The sequence below is a fragment of the Myotis lucifugus genome, unplaced genomic scaffold (assembly GCF_000147115.1).
Source record: "Myotis lucifugus unplaced genomic scaffold, Myoluc2.0 scaffold_306, whole genome shotgun sequence".
In the NCBI taxonomy this organism is placed as follows: Eukaryota; Metazoa; Chordata; class Mammalia; order Chiroptera; family Vespertilionidae; genus Myotis; species Myotis lucifugus.
The window spans coordinates 455,742-473,276 of NW_005871354.1; the positions used below are offsets into that span (position 1 = coordinate 455,742).

Here is a 17,535-nt window from a genome sequence, read left to right on the forward strand (position 1 = left end):
TGCCTGGGTTGTGGGCTCGATCCCCGGTAGGGGGCATGCAGGAGGCAGCTAATCAATGATTCTCTCTCATCATTGATGTCTCTATCTCTCTTTCCCTCTCCTCTCTCTGAAATCAGTAAAAATCTATTTTTTTTAAAAAAAGAAGATTGCATGATTCCGTGGACACTGACTGGTAAGTCCAGCCAAGAAGGTTTTTATTCCCCAGGCACCCCTTCTACTGGTAATTATGGTGTGAGCCTCCTACTCATCTTTATTTACTCAGCAGTTGGTGTATTTCTTAACACCCAGAAGTATTTGTTGAATGTGTGGGGCCTCAGTTCTAGTTAGGGTTCTGCCACTCTCTTTGGACTTGGACACATGGCTTACTCTCTCTGGCACTTGTAAGTTCCCTTTTAACAGTAATGTTCTGCAATTGCCCTGACCTCTGTGCTCCGTGCTGAGCTTCTCTCTTTTTATGGTAGAGACAATCAAACCAATTGCAAAAGAGTCTAGCTTGTGGAACTGAACCAGCATTTTTTCCTTAAACCGCTTTGCAAATAATTTTGCAACAAAAGACTCAGTTAGGCAGTAAACCCCTTGGCAAGGTCCCAAAACATGACTGGAGAAGCAGCACAGCAACTTGCTATATTATGGCCAGGGAGCTAAAAGGATTTCTGTGTTAACAAGGGAGCTGGGAAGGAGCCTGGTGTCTACCAGGTAACTCATCTTAGAACCACAAAATCTGAGCATTGCAAGAGTCTCTCGAGGTCATCTGATGCTTAATTCTGCTGCATATGTTCATAGTACACATGTGGTGTAAGGACATCAGTGAGATTCCCCCTCTAATGTTGGAGAAAATGAACCAGGGTCTGTACATCTGTCTCATCATAGAAGGAGCCACTGATAGAACGCAAGTTCAAGAGTTCTTGCCTCTCTTTTATGCTCAAAAGCCATATGTTTAAGGGAATGGCCACATTTCACTCTATTTGGATGAAATTGTTTATTGTGCTATTTCTGTGGATACCTCTACTTACGTTGCTTTGTGCATTTCATTGCAAGCACAATGCGAGTTATAGTCTGCTCCTGGGAGCCTGGCTCTCACATGGCATGCACCAAGTAAATAAATAAATACTTTCAATATGGCAAAACCAAAGTAACAATGTCACCTTTTTCAATTTCTCAGAAAAAAACACAAACCTGCTTTCTAAGAACAATTATAAACATAAAGTTGCTGAAGTGACCATGTTTTCCCCTCCTATTTGACAGTCAGAACAAGAACCTTGTTCCAGGTTAGGGAACTGTGTTTCTGGTGCTGAAAGAGGAGGACTTTGGTTTGGCTCTGTGAGTTTTATGTTGAAAGGAGTACTTTGGGCATCTGTGGAATGTCACATTCCATTCAGGGAATGAGTCCTCGGCTTAGTGTACTTTTCATCAGTGTGACCTGATTAATTAATGTAACAAATCCTTTTTTTCCTGGTGGATCACATTATTTGAGTTGATGGTCAGTTTCATTTTTAAGGGACTCAAATGGGATAACATTTACAAAAGTGAAATCTAATATTCAGAATTAATAAGGTAGCATTGAACCCCAATAAAATCGTGTTACACATTGAAAAGTGTGTGTTGCCATCTACTGGCCAGAATAGAAAAGGACAGGCAACATTCAGGGGCCTAATGTGGAGCTCAAGAGTAAGCCTGTGGAACTGGTTCAAGTGATGCTGACACAAATTCTGAGGGCTGAGGGACCTCAATAAAGGGAACAGTTTATGCAAAGATAAAAGTATAGCCCTAGCCGATTTTGCTCAGTGGATAGAGCCTCGGCCTGTGGGCTGAAGGGTCCCAGGTTCAATTCCAGTCAAGGGCACATGCCCAGGTTGTGGGCTCAATTCCCAGTAGGGGCCGTGCAGGAAGCAGCCGATCAATAATTCTCATCATCGATGTTTCTCTCTCTCTCTCTCTCTCTCTCTCTCTCTCTCTCTCTCTCTCTTTCCCCCCTCTCTCTCTCTCTTCCTCTCTGAAATCAATAAAAATATTCTTTTAAAAAATCCTATATAATAAAAGCATAGCATGCAAATTGTCCCCTTAACCATGAGTTTGACCAAGGGGCAGGGGGGTGGTGAGGGAGGCCCTGGCAGGCAGCAGGTGGCCGGGGGAAGGGAGGGAGTGCATTGGGCCTCTAGCAAAAGTATAAAGGTAGACTTTAGTCAATTGGCTCAAAAGCAAAAAGGAGGAATTTTTTATAATTTCTGAATTTTTCTGAGGCATCTTTAGAGTTTGGAATTTTGGCTTAATAGCTTGATAAAAATGCATGAATTCTAGGGGGTAGGACAAGAGATTCCAAGCTTCTAGTGGGCCATGGGGTAAAATATATAGTAACCTGTCTGAGCCTCGCTTTTCTCATTTTTAAAACCAAAAATTACTAACCTCTCACCAAGCTTTCCAAGTCTCTGTGGGTCTTGTTATTTGTTCTGGGCACAGTCAGCAATACCACTGACTCTTACTGGCTGTGTCATTAGGTAGATCAGCAAGGTGACTACTCCAAATGCTGCTTCTCAGATTCAAACTGAAGTTCAAAGCACAATGCCCTTGGCTAAGATCAACTTTGAAAATAGCCACTTCCTTGAAAGTCAGTGATTAAGCCAAAAGCAAAACTGAAGTGGGGAGATCTGTGCAATAAATACTCTGAGAGGAGAAGTGGACGGCTTCATTCCCTTCCTGCCCACAGAAGGTGGCTTCCAGCTCTCTTGGCATTCTGCTGGGGTTCTTGTCCCAGCATCAAGAAGGGTTCAGGAATCTGGAGAAGGCTGTGCGTAGATGTTAAATAAGAATCTGGGGACTAATAAAGAGTCCGGAGATGAGATATAATTTTGAAAGGCACTTGGGGGTCAGAGGAGCTTAGCTAAAGGAGCTAAGATCTAAGGTCTTAAGTCTAAGGTCTTAGGTTCTTTCCATCCCCAGGACCCCATGCTTTTTATTAACACAACTTGTCCTGAGGAGAGGCAGAGATATACACTTCAAAGGGTCAGGGTTTAGTACAGAGTCCATTGTCAGAATGGGGAGAATTAGCCTACGGCTGTTCAGGTATTTGGCCAGTAGGAGGCAATAACATGTAGATTAAGATGCCTTTTAGCTGTCTGGCAGCCACAATCAATTTAATGTATCCTATTCAGGTTTGAGGAAATGCTTTTAGCCATTTCCAGATGCAGATGACTACATGTGTGACTCACCCCTGTTGAGTCTCCAAGTCTCATCAACCTTTTGATGAAACTCTTGAAATTGTGACATGCTGGAATTGGTCTCTGGCAGCATTCCATCTCGCTTTCAGCACCACCCGCAATTTTATGCTGATCCTAGTAGGATTAACGAACTCCTCTGAGAAATGGAGGAAGATAGAGATGGTAGCATGTGCCTGAGCACACACACAAAATGGTTATGGTTGGAAATTATTTCTCTCTGTATCACAAACTTTATGAAAAATTATAAAGACCCATGAAAATGTACATGGTTCTCATCTCAGAACCTAGATTTGGTTGCTGGCCCCTCGCCTTATGGCCATAAAACTTCTGGCGAACAGGAATTCTTGCACTTGTTTATTTCTCTTAGCAATAATTTCCACCTCTGGCCCGGAATACTGAGCATGTACCAGGCCATGTATGAAGCCCTAGGGGTCTTCATCACTGAATGGCAGACATGGTTCCCACCCTCATGGAGCACACAGGCTACCAGAGACAGAGACAGAGACATAAAACAGAAATTACAAAGGCAATGAGGATTCAGAAAGATGGGTGCAGGGGATCTATATGACCAGGGACCTGTGTCTCTCTTTCCCTTCGTGCCTGCCCGTATCGCTGTTCTCACTGTGAGCTCTGGGAAGGCCTGATGATTCCTAGTGCAACACCCAAGGACATTGCCACTTGAGATTAGACAGAATTATTGCACCTCTAGGCCATCCATCCAGAGACCAAAAATGGCCCATTTGGGTAGGAGATCACAGTTAAGAAAGGATAATTCTAGAGCATCAGACTACAGACTGAAGGGTCCCAGGTTCCATTCTGGTCAAGGGCACATGCCCGGGTTGCGAGCTCAATCCCCAGTAGGGGGCATGTAGGAGGCAGCCAAATAATGATTCTCTCTCATCACTTGTATTTCTATCTCTCTCTACCTCTCCCTTTCTCTCTGAAATAAATATAAACATATTTAAAAAAGAAAGTATAATTCCTAAGTAGCAGAAATAACCTTAGGATTGACTGGGAATCACAAAAAACATTATTAATTCTGTGACATAAGAATCATATTAGGTAAATTCCCTAATCTGATAAATGGAGAAATTTCTTGTGGGGCTAGAAACATGATAGTTGTGAAAGCTTTCAAAGGTTAAAAAAAGCAGAAATGAAAATTAAAATTGATAATATAGTAAGAAGTGCTTATGATAAATCATGTCCCAGATTTCCTAAATCCCTTCAAAATTTAGCCCATTTTAAAAGTATCGCTCTTACCAATCCTAAAATTACTCCCAGTACCTATTGCCACCATCTCAGGAAATCACATACATTGTTAGAGTTTTCAAATTTTTTTGAAATATTATAGAATTATACACCTGAAACCTATATGATTTTATTAACCAATATCACCCTAATAAATTCAATTTAAAAAGTTTAAAATTTTTTTGAAAAGCACTAATGAATGAAGAGTTTATGAATGGTCTTCGATATGACTCTTTTCTAGCATCCCCAAATTCAGAAGGAGTCCCAGTACATCAAGTATCTCTGCTGTGATGATGAAAGAACTCTAAACCAGTGGGTTACGGGAATACGAATCGCAAAGGTGAGTGAGCATTTGGACTCCACCCTATCTTGAATTTGAATTTGCTGACCTCCTGCTTGGCCTGTCTAGTCTTTGTGTTCTTATAAAACAGTTGATCCATTCTTTTCTTTTTTTTCCCCAAGTTTGTAAGTACTAGCTTTTATTTTATTTTATTTATTTGTTTTTAATTTTGTTTTATTGCTTAAAGTATTACAAAGAGTAGTACATATGTCTCCTTTTTTTTCCCCCTTGACCTTTGGGGAGGGTTGGGGCCTGGGGGTAAGAGATCAACCGAAGGACTTGTATGCATGCATATAAACATAAGCAGTGGACACAAGACACTGGGGGGTATAGGAGGCCGGGGGAAGGTCAAGGGGGATCCATTCTTAATATGTCCATGCCACCGATATCATTTGTTTGCCCATTGTATTTTTTAAATAGGTGACAGGGATAGAAACATAGACCTCTCCAATGACCTGAGAATCAGAGGTTTACTTTCACATGAGACTTTTCAGATCTCTGTTTACTCATGGAGAGCATTGCAAGTGTAGTGTGTAATTAAGAAACATGAGGTATAATTATATACACAAGGTGTAGAATTACACAAAGACATATAATCAGAATTCCATAGCTAAAGCTCTCCTCTAATGTCTAAGTAAAAGTAGTAACTGTCTCTGCTAATCTGGAAAATTATTTAACACATGAAATAACACAGTTAAAAATCTCGGATATAAATTTTTACTCCCTAAAAACTTTACTAATAGCCTACCTGTTTACTGGAATTACCAATAACATAAACATCCAATTAACACTTTTTTTTCATCCTCACTGGAGGTTATGCTTATTGATTTGAGAGAGAGAAAGAGAGAGAAGCATCAATCGGTTGCCTCCACTACACATCCCAACCAGGGATCGAACCTGCAACCTGGGTATGTGCCCTGAACGGGAATCAAACCTGCCACCTTTTGGTGTATGGGGCAAGGCTACAACCAACTGAGCCACCCGGCCAGGGCAACACATATTTTATATGGTATATGTATTATATACTGTATTCTTATAATAAAGCTAGAGAAAACATAGTATTAAGAAAATTATAAGGAAGAAAAAATATATTTATGGCATTTATTGAAAAAATCTGTATATAAGTGAACCCACGCATTTCAAACCTGTACTGTTCAAGGATCAACTATATTAAAAAAACAACTTGGGAAAAGAGTAAAAAGAGTACTCATGAAGTATTTCCCCCCTCAATATGTATATTGCAAATGAGTGCAGAATGTGGGATAAATAGATGACTTTTTGCTTCTTTTGTGTTTCTCCCTAGTACGGAAAGACTCTCTATGACAACTATCAGCGGGCCGTGGCAAAGGCTGGGCTGGCCTCTCGGTGGACAAACCTGGGCACTGGCAATGCAGCTACACCAACTCCGCCTTCTACAGGTACCACACAGAGCAGGAATTCTGACACCTCTTCAAGCTCAGAGAATTAGGGTTTTGGCCGGTGGTGCAAGCTGTGAAAGAATTCACAACTGAGAGAAGAGATGGATGCAGAGAAAGGGAGTTTATTTTACTTTCCATGAAGGGAAAAGGGCCAGTGCATTGCTAATCAATACAAGGGCAAGAAAGGAAAGTGGTTTCCCCTTTTAAGCCCTGGCTGTTGCTAAGCAACAAGGAAGTTGAGCACATATCAGGGGGGTTATAGTTTGTTCCTTAGGAGACAGTCGGGGCAGATGTCATATGGAGGTGTCTTTATCAGCATCTTCACAAGCCTGTAAAACATGTAGAGCTATGATGAAGAGTTCAAAAGAGGCTTGTTTGAAGGAGAGGGTGAAAGGGCTTTTCTACTAATTATCCCTGAATTGTGAAAACAGCAGGTAGGAGGATGAAAGAATGTAGCCTTGAAAGTAACTGTCCCTCAGTTTGAGCAGAGGAGCTGTTTGAATCAGAGAAGCTAACAATGTTGGGGTTTAATTACCAGGTGCTCCTCATAAATTGTGGAAGGCTACAGCAAAGGAAAAGAAAGGCCTTTTTCTTGTCCTTACACAGAGCTCATGTTCAAACTTATCCAACACATCTTATAAAAACAGAACTTTGTAGACAGTACAGAATATATTTCTCTTCTGATGATCAGGCTCAAGATCTACACATAGTGCCCTGGTCAGGTGGCTCAATTGGCTGGAGCGTTCTCCCACACCAAAAAGGCTGCGGGTTTGATTCCCGGTCAGGGTACATACCTAGGTTGTGGGTTTCATCCCCTGTCATGGCAGGTACAGGAGACAACCGATGCTTCTCTCTCTCTCTCTCTCTCTCTCCCCTGCTCACTCTAAAAATCAATAAAAAACAAACACATAGCTACACATATACACACCCGTATCTGTTTCTTTATAACTGACTTTTGGCAGAGCTTTGACCTTTTTTTCATGATATGCTTGTGGATCAGATGGTGGTCACCAGCTCAGAGTGAGCTGGTAGGAAGCTGTCTCATCAGAGTACAAGTGTTCTGTTTGTCCAAGGCTTCATTAGTCTCCACCACACTGCCCACACCAAGGACAAGATCATTCCCTGATGTTTTGCCTCAGTGACATCATGGCTAGATCTCTGTACCCAATCCTGGACCCACATTTTTTAAAATATTTTTATTAATTTCAGAGAGGAAGGGAGAGGAAGAAAGAGATAGAAACATCAATGATGAGAGACTCATTGATCGGCGGCCTCCTGCATGCCCCCAACTGGGGATGGAGCCCGCAACCCAGGCATGTGCTCTTGACTGGAATCGAACCTGGGACCCTTCAGTCCGCAGCCGACACTCTATCCACTGAGCCAAACCAGCTAGGGCTGGACCCACATTTTTTTTTTAAGTTTTTTTTTTCTTTCTTTCTTTTTTTTTTACGAAATTTATTGGGATGACATTGGTTAATCAAATTATATACGTATTAGGTGGATATTTGGATTGCTTTTTGTTGTAGTAAATGGACCGTTGTGAGAGGTAGCATTTTATTATTTTTTTTATTTATTTATTTTTTAAATATGTTTTATTGATTTTTTACAGAGAGGAAGGGAGAGAGATAGAGAGTTAGAAACATCGATGAGAGAGAAACATCGATCAGCTGCCTCTTGCACATCTCCTACTGGGGATGTGCCCGCAACCCAGGTACATGCCCTTGACCGGAATCGAACCTGGGACCTTTCAGTCCGCAGGCCGATGCTCTATCCACCGAGCCAAACCAGTTTCGGCATAGACCCACATTTTAAGGGTAGCATTACAGCTCCTTGTTGAGGGAAGGGCAATGAGGGATGAAATAGGGACTACATGCAGCGGCATATAGCTTGTGGTTCTTACAACAGCCCTGCAAAGTATAAATTATTATCCCCATGCCACAGGTGAGGAAACTGAGGCTGGGAGAAACTAGTATCTTCTCAGTGGCTGAGCTGGAATTCAAACACGTTTATCTTTAAGATAAATAATGGTGAAAGAACTAGAGCCAACTATTAATGGCAGAAAAGTCTGGTCAGTTTTCCAGTGTTGAAGGGGGGTCATAGCAAAGGCCAGCATTTATGTTCTTTGCTGCTTCAAAGGATAAAACCAACTTGAATGTGCGGAAGTTGCAGTGAGGTCAACTAGACTTAATCCACTCTCAGCACCATCTGTGTGCTGATTACCTATAAACATACAAATCACTCCAGCCTTCTCTGTTGACCTCCAAACCGATGTATCCAACAGTCTGCTCAATGGCTTTCCTGGATACATCACAGACAGCTCAAACCCAACATCTGTAAAACTGATCTCATCATCTTACCCTCCAAACTTGCTCCTCCATTGCGGTTCTCTGTTTCCATAAATAAGATCATCATCTACCCCATTTCTCATGCAGGACAGACCCTCAAATCCAGTCGCTCCTAAATCCTGTTGATTCTTCCTTCTAACTGTTGTTCAAATCTGTCCTGTCTTTTCATCTCATCAAACCCAAGCCACCGTCATCTTTCACTTGGCCTCATGCACTGGTTGAGTTGAGTTGGCCTCCAGCTAAGCCTGCATTTGCAGGCTTCTCCCCCTCCATGAGACCTTCCCCTGCCTAAAGAAAGCACTTTGGAAACTTGCCACTGCTCTCAGATAAAGTCCCAAGTCCTTAGCAAGACCAACAAAGATGCATAATATATGTTTATCCATCTCTCCTGCCTCTTCTCCCTCCCTATCTTCCTGTTCCTACCACATATACCATTTGCTTTTTCCCAGTTCTGTAAATCCCCCAGCACCATCCTTTCTCAGAGACTTTACAGATGCTGTATCCCTACCTATCCCAGGTCTCAAATGAACTGTCTTTTGTAAGCCAGGCATGATTAATAAGCCATGGATGATTATAATCTGTGAGTTCCTTCTTCTAGAGCAGCGGTTCTCAACCTGTGGGTCACGACCCCTTTGGGGGTCGAACGACCCTTTCACAGGGGTCGCCTAAGACCATCGGAAAACACATATATAATTACATATTGTTTTGTGATTAATCACTATGCTTTAATTATGTTCAATTTGTAACAATGAAATTGGGGGTCACCACAACATGAGGAACTGTATTAAAGGGTAGCGGCATTAGGAAGGTTGAGAACCACTGCTCTAGACTCTGATGGAAAGCACGAGGCCAGGGGCCATTTCTGTCTTGTGCATTATGGTTTCCCCAGAACCAAGTGCAATGCCTGGCAGATAATAGATGCTTAGCTAGAATTAGAAGATGGTTGGGACAACAAATGAAACAATTATTTAATAGCCATCTCATATGGTAATTAAAGAAAATTGAATATATTTAAGGAAAGGGGATAGGGTATCCAAAGGGAAGGGCTGGCTACACAGTACCGAGCCAAGGGGACATTGGGTTGATGATGGCAGCATCCAGGATGGAGTTTCATCCTTATATGCAGTCACTGGTGGGAAACTTGTCATCAGTGGGTTTGAGGGGCTGAGCTGGTGGGCGTGAAATATGGATGGAATGCAGGTGTGCTATCAGATGTTTTCAGGACAATTTCAATTCCTTGTATGGTCTGACTCCTGGAGTCCATTGAATTTTTCCTGGTGTTATGTTCCCCTGTGGTGGGAAGCTTATAAATGGCTGTTAAGGATTGTATTGCCCTATAGTCCTAACACAGAGTTTCTCTGAAGATTAAGTAAAATAATGTATGTTAATGTCCTTCATGCTAAATGCACAACAAATGTTAGTTCCATTCCTTCTAAATGATTGCTTAAAGCCAGTTTTTGAAGAACACCATTGCAGCAGTCAGATGAGATTTCCATTGATTAAAAAGATGGATCTTGTACATGATGGACTAACCCTTAGTACAGTGGTTCTCAACCTTCTGGCCCTTTAAATACAGTTCCTCATGTTGTGATCCAACCATAAAATTATTTTCATTGCTACTTCATAACTGTAATGTTGCTACTGTTATGAATCGTAATGTAAATATCTGATATGCAGGATGGTCTTAGGCGACCCCTGTGAAAGGGTCGTTCGACCGCCAAAGGGTTCTCGACCCACAGGTTGAGAACCGCTGCCTTAGTAGATAGTGTATTAACCCAAGTTGGTGCTGCTGTAGAGTCTTATTTATCAAAAATCTTTAGGTTCTGTTATTGACACCAGCCCTACAGAGAACAAACATGCTGAGATTTTTTTAAAATAAACTATACTGGGTGCCACCCCTGCTTATTAATAAAACTAGAGGCCTGGTGCACAAAATTTGTGCACTTGTGGGGGGTCCCTCAGCCCAGCCTGTGCCCTCTCGCAGTCTGGGAGCCCTCAGGGGGTGTCCGACTGATGGCTTAGGGCTGCTTCCCGCAGGGAGCGGGCCTAAGTCGGCAGTCAGACATCCTTAGCGCTGCTGCGGAGGCAGGAGAGGCTCTTGCCACCGCCACTGCACTTGCTAGCCGTGAGCCCGACTTCTGACTGAGCAGTGCTCCCCTTGTGGGAGTACACTGACCACCAGGGGCAGCTCCTGTGTTGAGCATCTGCCCCCTGGTGGTCAGTGCGCATCATAGTGACCAGTCATTCCACCATTCAGTCGATTTGCATATTAGCCTTTTATTATATAGGATGCTTCAGTGAGCATCTAAAGAGAAAAAAGTCCTCAATGTAAACTTTCTTTCCGTTTATATCTTAGAATTTATTGCCATGAGCACTGGCTGTGTAGGATATTAAGTTCTATAGTAGTGACTAGTGTGGAAGGAACTGAAGATGAGTTTAGAAGGAAGTGAAGCACTTTCAAATAGAAGGTGAAGTTCGTTCTTCTCAGTATGTACAAACATATACATACACAGTGACCCTGGTCACATCTTAGCAACAGAGACCTGCTTGAGTTCAGTTCTTTTCAAGTTCAGTTCTTGCCAAATATTATTTATTTTCAAAGCCTCTTTCTTCATCTGAACTCACAGCACAAAATAAGTAGGGCTCTCCAAAAATGTTTCAGGGACCTATGTCCATCCAAAGGGCCTGGTCCAAATCAAGCTCTATGATCCTTCCACCACCACCTCCCCCACAAAAAAACAGTTAAGGTGAACCTCAAAAATGTGTTTTATTAAAAAATGTGCTTTGCCCTGACTGGTTTGGCTCAGTGGATAGAGCGTCAGCCTGCAGACGGAAGGGTCCCAGGTTCGATTCCAGTCAAGGGCATGTACCTTGGTTGGGGGCACATACCCAGTGGGGAGTGTGTAGGAGGCAGCTGATCGATGTTTCTCTCTCATCAATGTTTCTAACTCTCTATCCCTCTCCCTTCCTCTCTGTAAAAAAATCAATAAAATATATTTTTTTAGAAATATATGAAATTTAATCTCATTTTTAAAAAAATGTTCTTTGGGATCAGGAGTTACTGGCTGATTGCACTTACTTGAACCTCAGGCTGTTTGGGGCACTGGTCAAGGAGCCCCCTTCACCCACAGCTGCCTGCCTGAGTCATTGGCCTACAGGGTGGGGTTCCCTCAGAGAGGAGTGATCCCCCGACCTTGAAATTACACACCATAGGTCAGAACAAGAACTGGGACTGAGGTGAGTGTGGAGCTGGCACGAGCTGTACCTGGGAGAACATGCTGTGACTTCACTTGGTAGGGCTGGAAGCAGTAAGCCCGGGTCCCATTCTGCCTGATGCCTCCTCAGCTTTAGCTGGCAACTTTTCTCTGCGGATCTAGAATCCCTTTCTGCCCACCTCCTCCCTGTAAGGACAGAAAAGGGGCCTTTCTTTTCTTTTCTGTGGCCTTCCACAATTTATGAGAACACCTGGTAATTACTTCAAACCAAAGATTGTTAGCTCCTCTGATTCAAACTGCAAGACAAGATAAGCTGCTCTCAAGCCTACAGTCTTGCATACATACCCCTTCTCCTTGTTGTTTTTCACAACTCAGGGATAATTAATAGACAGTTCCCTTCAAACAAGTGTCTTTTGAACTCTTTCATAACTTTTGCTCTAAGCATGTTTTACAGGCTGATAAAGACACCTCCCTAGCACATCTGCCCAGACTAAAAAACAAATTTTCAAATACAAACCCCTTGATGTCTGCTCAATTTCAGTCCAACAAACCCCCCTGCCTTCCTTGTCCAAGGCTTTAAAGGGGGTGGGGGGTTGCTTTTTGTTTTGATTAGCAATGCAGTGGCCCTCTTCCTAAACTTCCTCTCTGAATCTCTTCTTTAGCTGTGCCCCAAACCCTAACACTCCCCTTTCTCTTTTCCTGCCCTCTCTTCTTTACATTGTTGAACCTGAGTCCTGGAGATACATGCCCAAGTGGTGCAAGGTCGCTGGCTGGGAGGCATAAACCACATGGGACCCACGTGTTTCTGCTATGGTCATCCTACTGAGAAAACATGCAGGCACTGTTCTACATCCAAAGTGCTTAACAATAAGTCATTGATTCTTTTTTGTTGTTGTTAATCCTCACCCGAGGATATTTTTTCCATTGATTTTTAGAGTGTAAGGAAGGGAGACAGAAAGAGACAGAGCTTGGCCGGTGTGGCTCAGTGGTTGAGCGTTGACCCAAGAACCAAGAGATCTCCAGTTTAGAATTCTGTCAGGTCACATGTCCGGGTTTCGGGCTCGATCTCCAGTAGGGGATGTGCAGGAAGCAGTTTATTGATGAAGTTTCTCTCTCATTGATGTTTCTACCTCTCTATCCCTCTCCCTTTAAAAGTCAATAAAAAACATAGTTTTAAAAATATGCATATAGAGAGAGAAACATCAATTGGTTGCCTCTTACCAGGGCCTGGGATCGAATCTGCAGCCCAGGTACGTGCCTTGACTGGGAATCAAACCCAAGACCCTTCGGTATACAGGGCAATGCTCTAACCACTGAGAAACACTGGCCCAGGGCCATTGATTCTTGATAAATGGCAGTTTTTCTTTCATATTGGGCAACAGACATGGAGACTTTTTTGGTACTTATTAAATGACTTCATGACTTGAGCAACTACTGCCAGTCAGTCAACTACTTTCTTAACATGACAACTGAGAGAAATCCAACCCGATGTAGTTTAAGCAACAAAAGTGAGGGGGAGAGATTTATTAATGCACAAAACTAGGAAGGGCAGGGTTAGTCTCATTTCAGGTACCAAAGGGTCCAGGTTGACATGGTATCATCAAGATACTGTTTCTTTCTTAGGCACTGTCCCCATGAGGTGGCAAGGATTACCATGGAGTCTCTGGGCTTGTTTTTTCACACAGCAAAAATCTTAGTTCAAAGATTCTCATCTCCGAAAAAGTCCCAGGAAGGGCTGTTTCATGCCCATTCCTAAGCCACCTCACTCTGCCCAAGAGGATGCCATCTTCCGCTTTGCCAGGCGGGGTGGTGGGACCGGCCCTTTGCAAACCTGTGGGCTAAGCAAGGGGGTACTTGGGAGAGGCTGCACATTTTGCTCAATTCCCTCTACTATTTTTGTGCCCAAAGTACTTTTTGTTGAGGATAATGTTCAAAAGTTGTTCCTGAACACAGCAGGGTATGAAACCAGATACATTTCAACAACAGGAATATTTTGAACGAGGTTTTCAAGGTTTATTCTCCAATGACCAAAAAGTGTTTAAAAGTGGAACATACTATCTTCCGGTTAATCCAGACTTTGTAGCCTGTACAAAGCAATCACTTTCCTGAACCATCTGCTGAGCCTCACAGAAGTCCTGACATAAAACCTCGGATTTTTCCTAAGGTTCCCAGTTAACCATACTTTGCCCACGAATCCTTCTTTTGCATCAGAGCTATAAACTGCTTTCTATTTTCAGATGAACTTTCAAGAATGTTGCAACGTCTTCCCCACTCATCTTGTCTCTCTTCCTCCCTCTCAGGACTTACAGCAGGCACCGCCCAGGCCAATGGTCAGATTCCCCAGGCTGCACACTCAGTGAGTGCTGTTCCCGAGGAAGCCCAGAGACACGTTGACACAACTAAGGTAGGCCCGAGAGTAACTGACACACCTCTATCCAACTGTCCCCTATAAACCCACATTCCAAACCATCAGTGGTGTTCTAATAACTGGTCTTTTAAAAAGAGAATACAGTAGTTAGTTCCAACGACTAAGGCCCTATAACTTCATTTAGATAATTGCTTTATATATTTTTTATCTTAAAATTACATAGACTGGAATGGAAAGTTAAAACCAACTGCCATCATACTGCTTTGGGGAAATGTACAAGTTTTATATTAATGCTGAGGATTGACAACTCTTTTTAATTTAGCTACATGTATCTGGCTGAAGCGATTTTCTTGGTTTAGTCAATGGTTTTAGACTCTCTGAAAGTGGCTCCTGGGTTTTAAGCCCTTGGGATTTCTACTTACTTTTTCTGAGTAAATTAGAGCAACGAGTTAGTCAGAAGCCCTACATTAAATGCTTACTGCGTCCCAAAACCAGATTAGAAGACTACTACTAAAAGTATTTCACTATAAAACGTGCATTTAAATTTTTCTGTTAATGTTCTACATACATCCTCAGGGTGATGGAGAAGAAAACACATTTTAAAACAATAGCCAAATTGGTATACTATTCTCTATAACTCTTTTTTTTTCTCAGTAGAGGGGGTTAATGAAGATTCATTAAATCCTTCTAAAAACTGTAGCTAGAAGCTATAATTTAGTTAACAGCCCAGTTGATAACATTTCCATTTACTATACAAGTTTCCTTGAATATTTCCCATGTGTGATTCAAAACAACCTTAAATAATTGCAGCTTTAAAAAATTTTCACTTCATTTCCACCTTTCATTTTGTCCGTCAGCCAGTGGTGGAAACAAGTAACGTTACGAGCTGTGTTCCTGCCATCTCAGCTCGCACTGTGCTTTCCGCTGTGTGATGTTCACCGTTTCTGTGGTGCCAGTTGAAGACAAACACTTTTAAAAGCTGAAAGCAATTAAGGATCCCAGAATAGAAATCACTTAATTATGTGTCACCATCAATTCCCCAACTGCCGGTTCAGAAATTTTTAAAAAATACATCACCAGTTAATTAGCTTATCATGTTAAGTAAATAAACTAAAATAGAAACTCTATTGTAAGGCACTTTGTGAGGGGAAGAAAACTTCTAAATGGAATCTTTACTGGGAAGAGGTTATCAGGCAAAGAAAGAAAGAAATGAAACCCCGATAAGATGTAAATTGCAATGATAATTATCACTAAAACAGAAGGATTCAATTCATCTGCCTGAAATTTCTGGGGAAGTTACATTATGCAAATATAATTTATTATGATCTCTTCTACCATTGGCATGCTTTTGTTAGCCTTTGGCCAAGTTTGATGTTCTGGTTTCTACCAATAGCACATGCTTCATGATCTTCCTCTTTGGAACCACTCACGTTTATTTCATTTGATTGCATCATAATCCTGAGACAACCCTAGATAATAATAGGGATTATAATTAGCCAGCTGGTTTTCACACAGCTAAGAAAAGGTAAATCCTTAAGACTCTAGACCAGGTGTGCACACTCCTGCTCCACCACCTCCCACGTCCCCTGAAGCTGTTAAGCCTATAATTAGCTCCTCTCTAGAAGCCCACAGTCCTGGGAAAAGGCACCTTTGTTCTCAGGGTGCCAGCAGGGAAACAGCTCTTGCCGGGATGGACAGCCTTTATGATGGGTTTACACAAGGGTTACCTGTAGTCCACAGAGAACTGTCCTGGCTTTTTTTCCCTTCCAAAGTAGAACGTTTGAGATTTGGGGAAGGTTTTGGGATACTCCTTAACCAGCTCTCTGCCACTGAGGGTATACAGTGGGGCCTTGACTTACGAGTTTAATTCGTTCCGAGACGGAGCTCATTAAGGAGCTCGTTAACTCAAATTACTCTATCAACTCAATGCAAAAAATCAGCCGAGAGACAGCTGGTATCTCAAAAAACTCGCTAGTCGGGACACTCATAAGTCAAGGCCCCACTGTATAGTACAAGGGCAAAATAACTGTAGAGACACCTGCTCCTGACCCCTGAGCTTCACAACCAGCCCAATCCAGACCAAGAAAAGTGCTGTGGATGCATATGCCTGCACCCTGGGGCGTAAGTGGGAATTCCAGGAGAGCACCTTTACTTCCTTTTTAATTCCTGAGGCTACCTCCCAGGTAGCTAAGCTCTATCCCACTTAAGCTCTTTTAAAGATAACGGTGGTTCTGAGGAGATACATATATAGTCTAAATATAGTAGACAACTCCTCCCTCAATGCTGTGGTGCAGTCTTGCATTTACAGGAGACAGGGTAGGCTAGTGCCCCAGGTGATAATGTTAAAGGCCTTTTGGAGTCTGTCTCCTATCCCAGAGGAAAGATGAACTCCTGAAACAACCTTGTAGTCTCAGGGACTGAGGGACTGGGGCTCCCAGGAGCAGACACTGCCTCAGTCAGCCAGACCTTACACGTCAATGGAAATGTCTTCTCTACTGTGGCTGCCTGTCCAGAATAATGCTGTTGTTGCTTTGTTGAAGGACAAGAAGCCAGCTCTTGGTCAACCGGACCCAGGAACCCCCAAGGTCCATCACCGTCCGAAGTCCAGCATGCCACCGCCGCCTCCCATACGGCGGTCCTCAGATACCAGCGGCAGCCCAGTGATACCCGCCAAGGCCAAGGGCACCGGCTTCCCGGCCCCACCCGATGACTTTTTGCCGCCACCGCCGCCGCCCCCACCTCTGGAGGACCCAGAGCTCCCGCCACCACCCCCTGATTTTAACGATTCGCCCCCAGACTTTGTGCCTCCCCCTCCGCCGTCATTTGTAGGGGATGCGGGGTCATTACCGCCCCCTCCTCCGCCACCACCCGCCCTGGCACCCGAATCCCCGAGGCCGCCCCCCATTGCCACCAAAAGGCCTCCCATTCCCCCAAAGAGGCAAGAGAACCCAGGACCACCCAGCGCGGGGGCGGGAGGGGGCGGGGAGCAGGATTTCATGTCAGATCTCATGAAAGCTTTGCAGAAGAAAAGAGGCAACTTGCCCTAAGGGAAACATACAGATATCTTTGTGTGATCGGCATAATCACTTCTAACCACAGATGTAGCTTTCTTATTTTATTGTCATGACAGCTTGATCATTTTAGATAAAATATTCAAGTACTCTGACTAGAAATGATGTAAAACGTTTCACTGTTCTCAAGTACATTCATAACTATTAACCTAACACGGAATTTAGAATACCTGTCTACATGTACATATCTTTCCTGTGACTTCCAAGTCAGTGGAATGTATCTTGCTTTCCAAGTTAACCAAAATAATGTTTTATGTTCATTTATTTTTTGATGTTCAGAGCATCAAATTAATAAAAGTTTAAATTTTTCCCCCA

The 17,535-nt window shown here is 42.9% G+C and overlaps 1 protein-coding gene across 2 annotated transcripts in view; it reads left to right on the plus strand.

Moving 5' to 3' along the window:
* APBB1IP (amyloid beta precursor protein binding family B member 1 interacting protein) overlaps positions 1-17,535 on the plus strand; it is a 102,025-nt gene extending 84,490 nt beyond the window's left edge. For both annotated transcript variants that reach the window (XM_006100257.3, XM_023763900.1), the window contains 4 exons: positions 4,705-4,803; positions 6,107-6,221; positions 14,082-14,185; positions 16,690-17,535. In XM_006100257.3, coding sequence (XP_006100319.1) covers positions 4,705-4,803; positions 6,107-6,221; positions 14,082-14,185; positions 16,690-17,196 — 825 coding nt within the window. In that variant the 3' untranslated portion in view covers positions 17,197-17,535. The remainder of the gene's footprint in view (positions 1-4,704; positions 4,804-6,106; positions 6,222-14,081; positions 14,186-16,689) is intronic.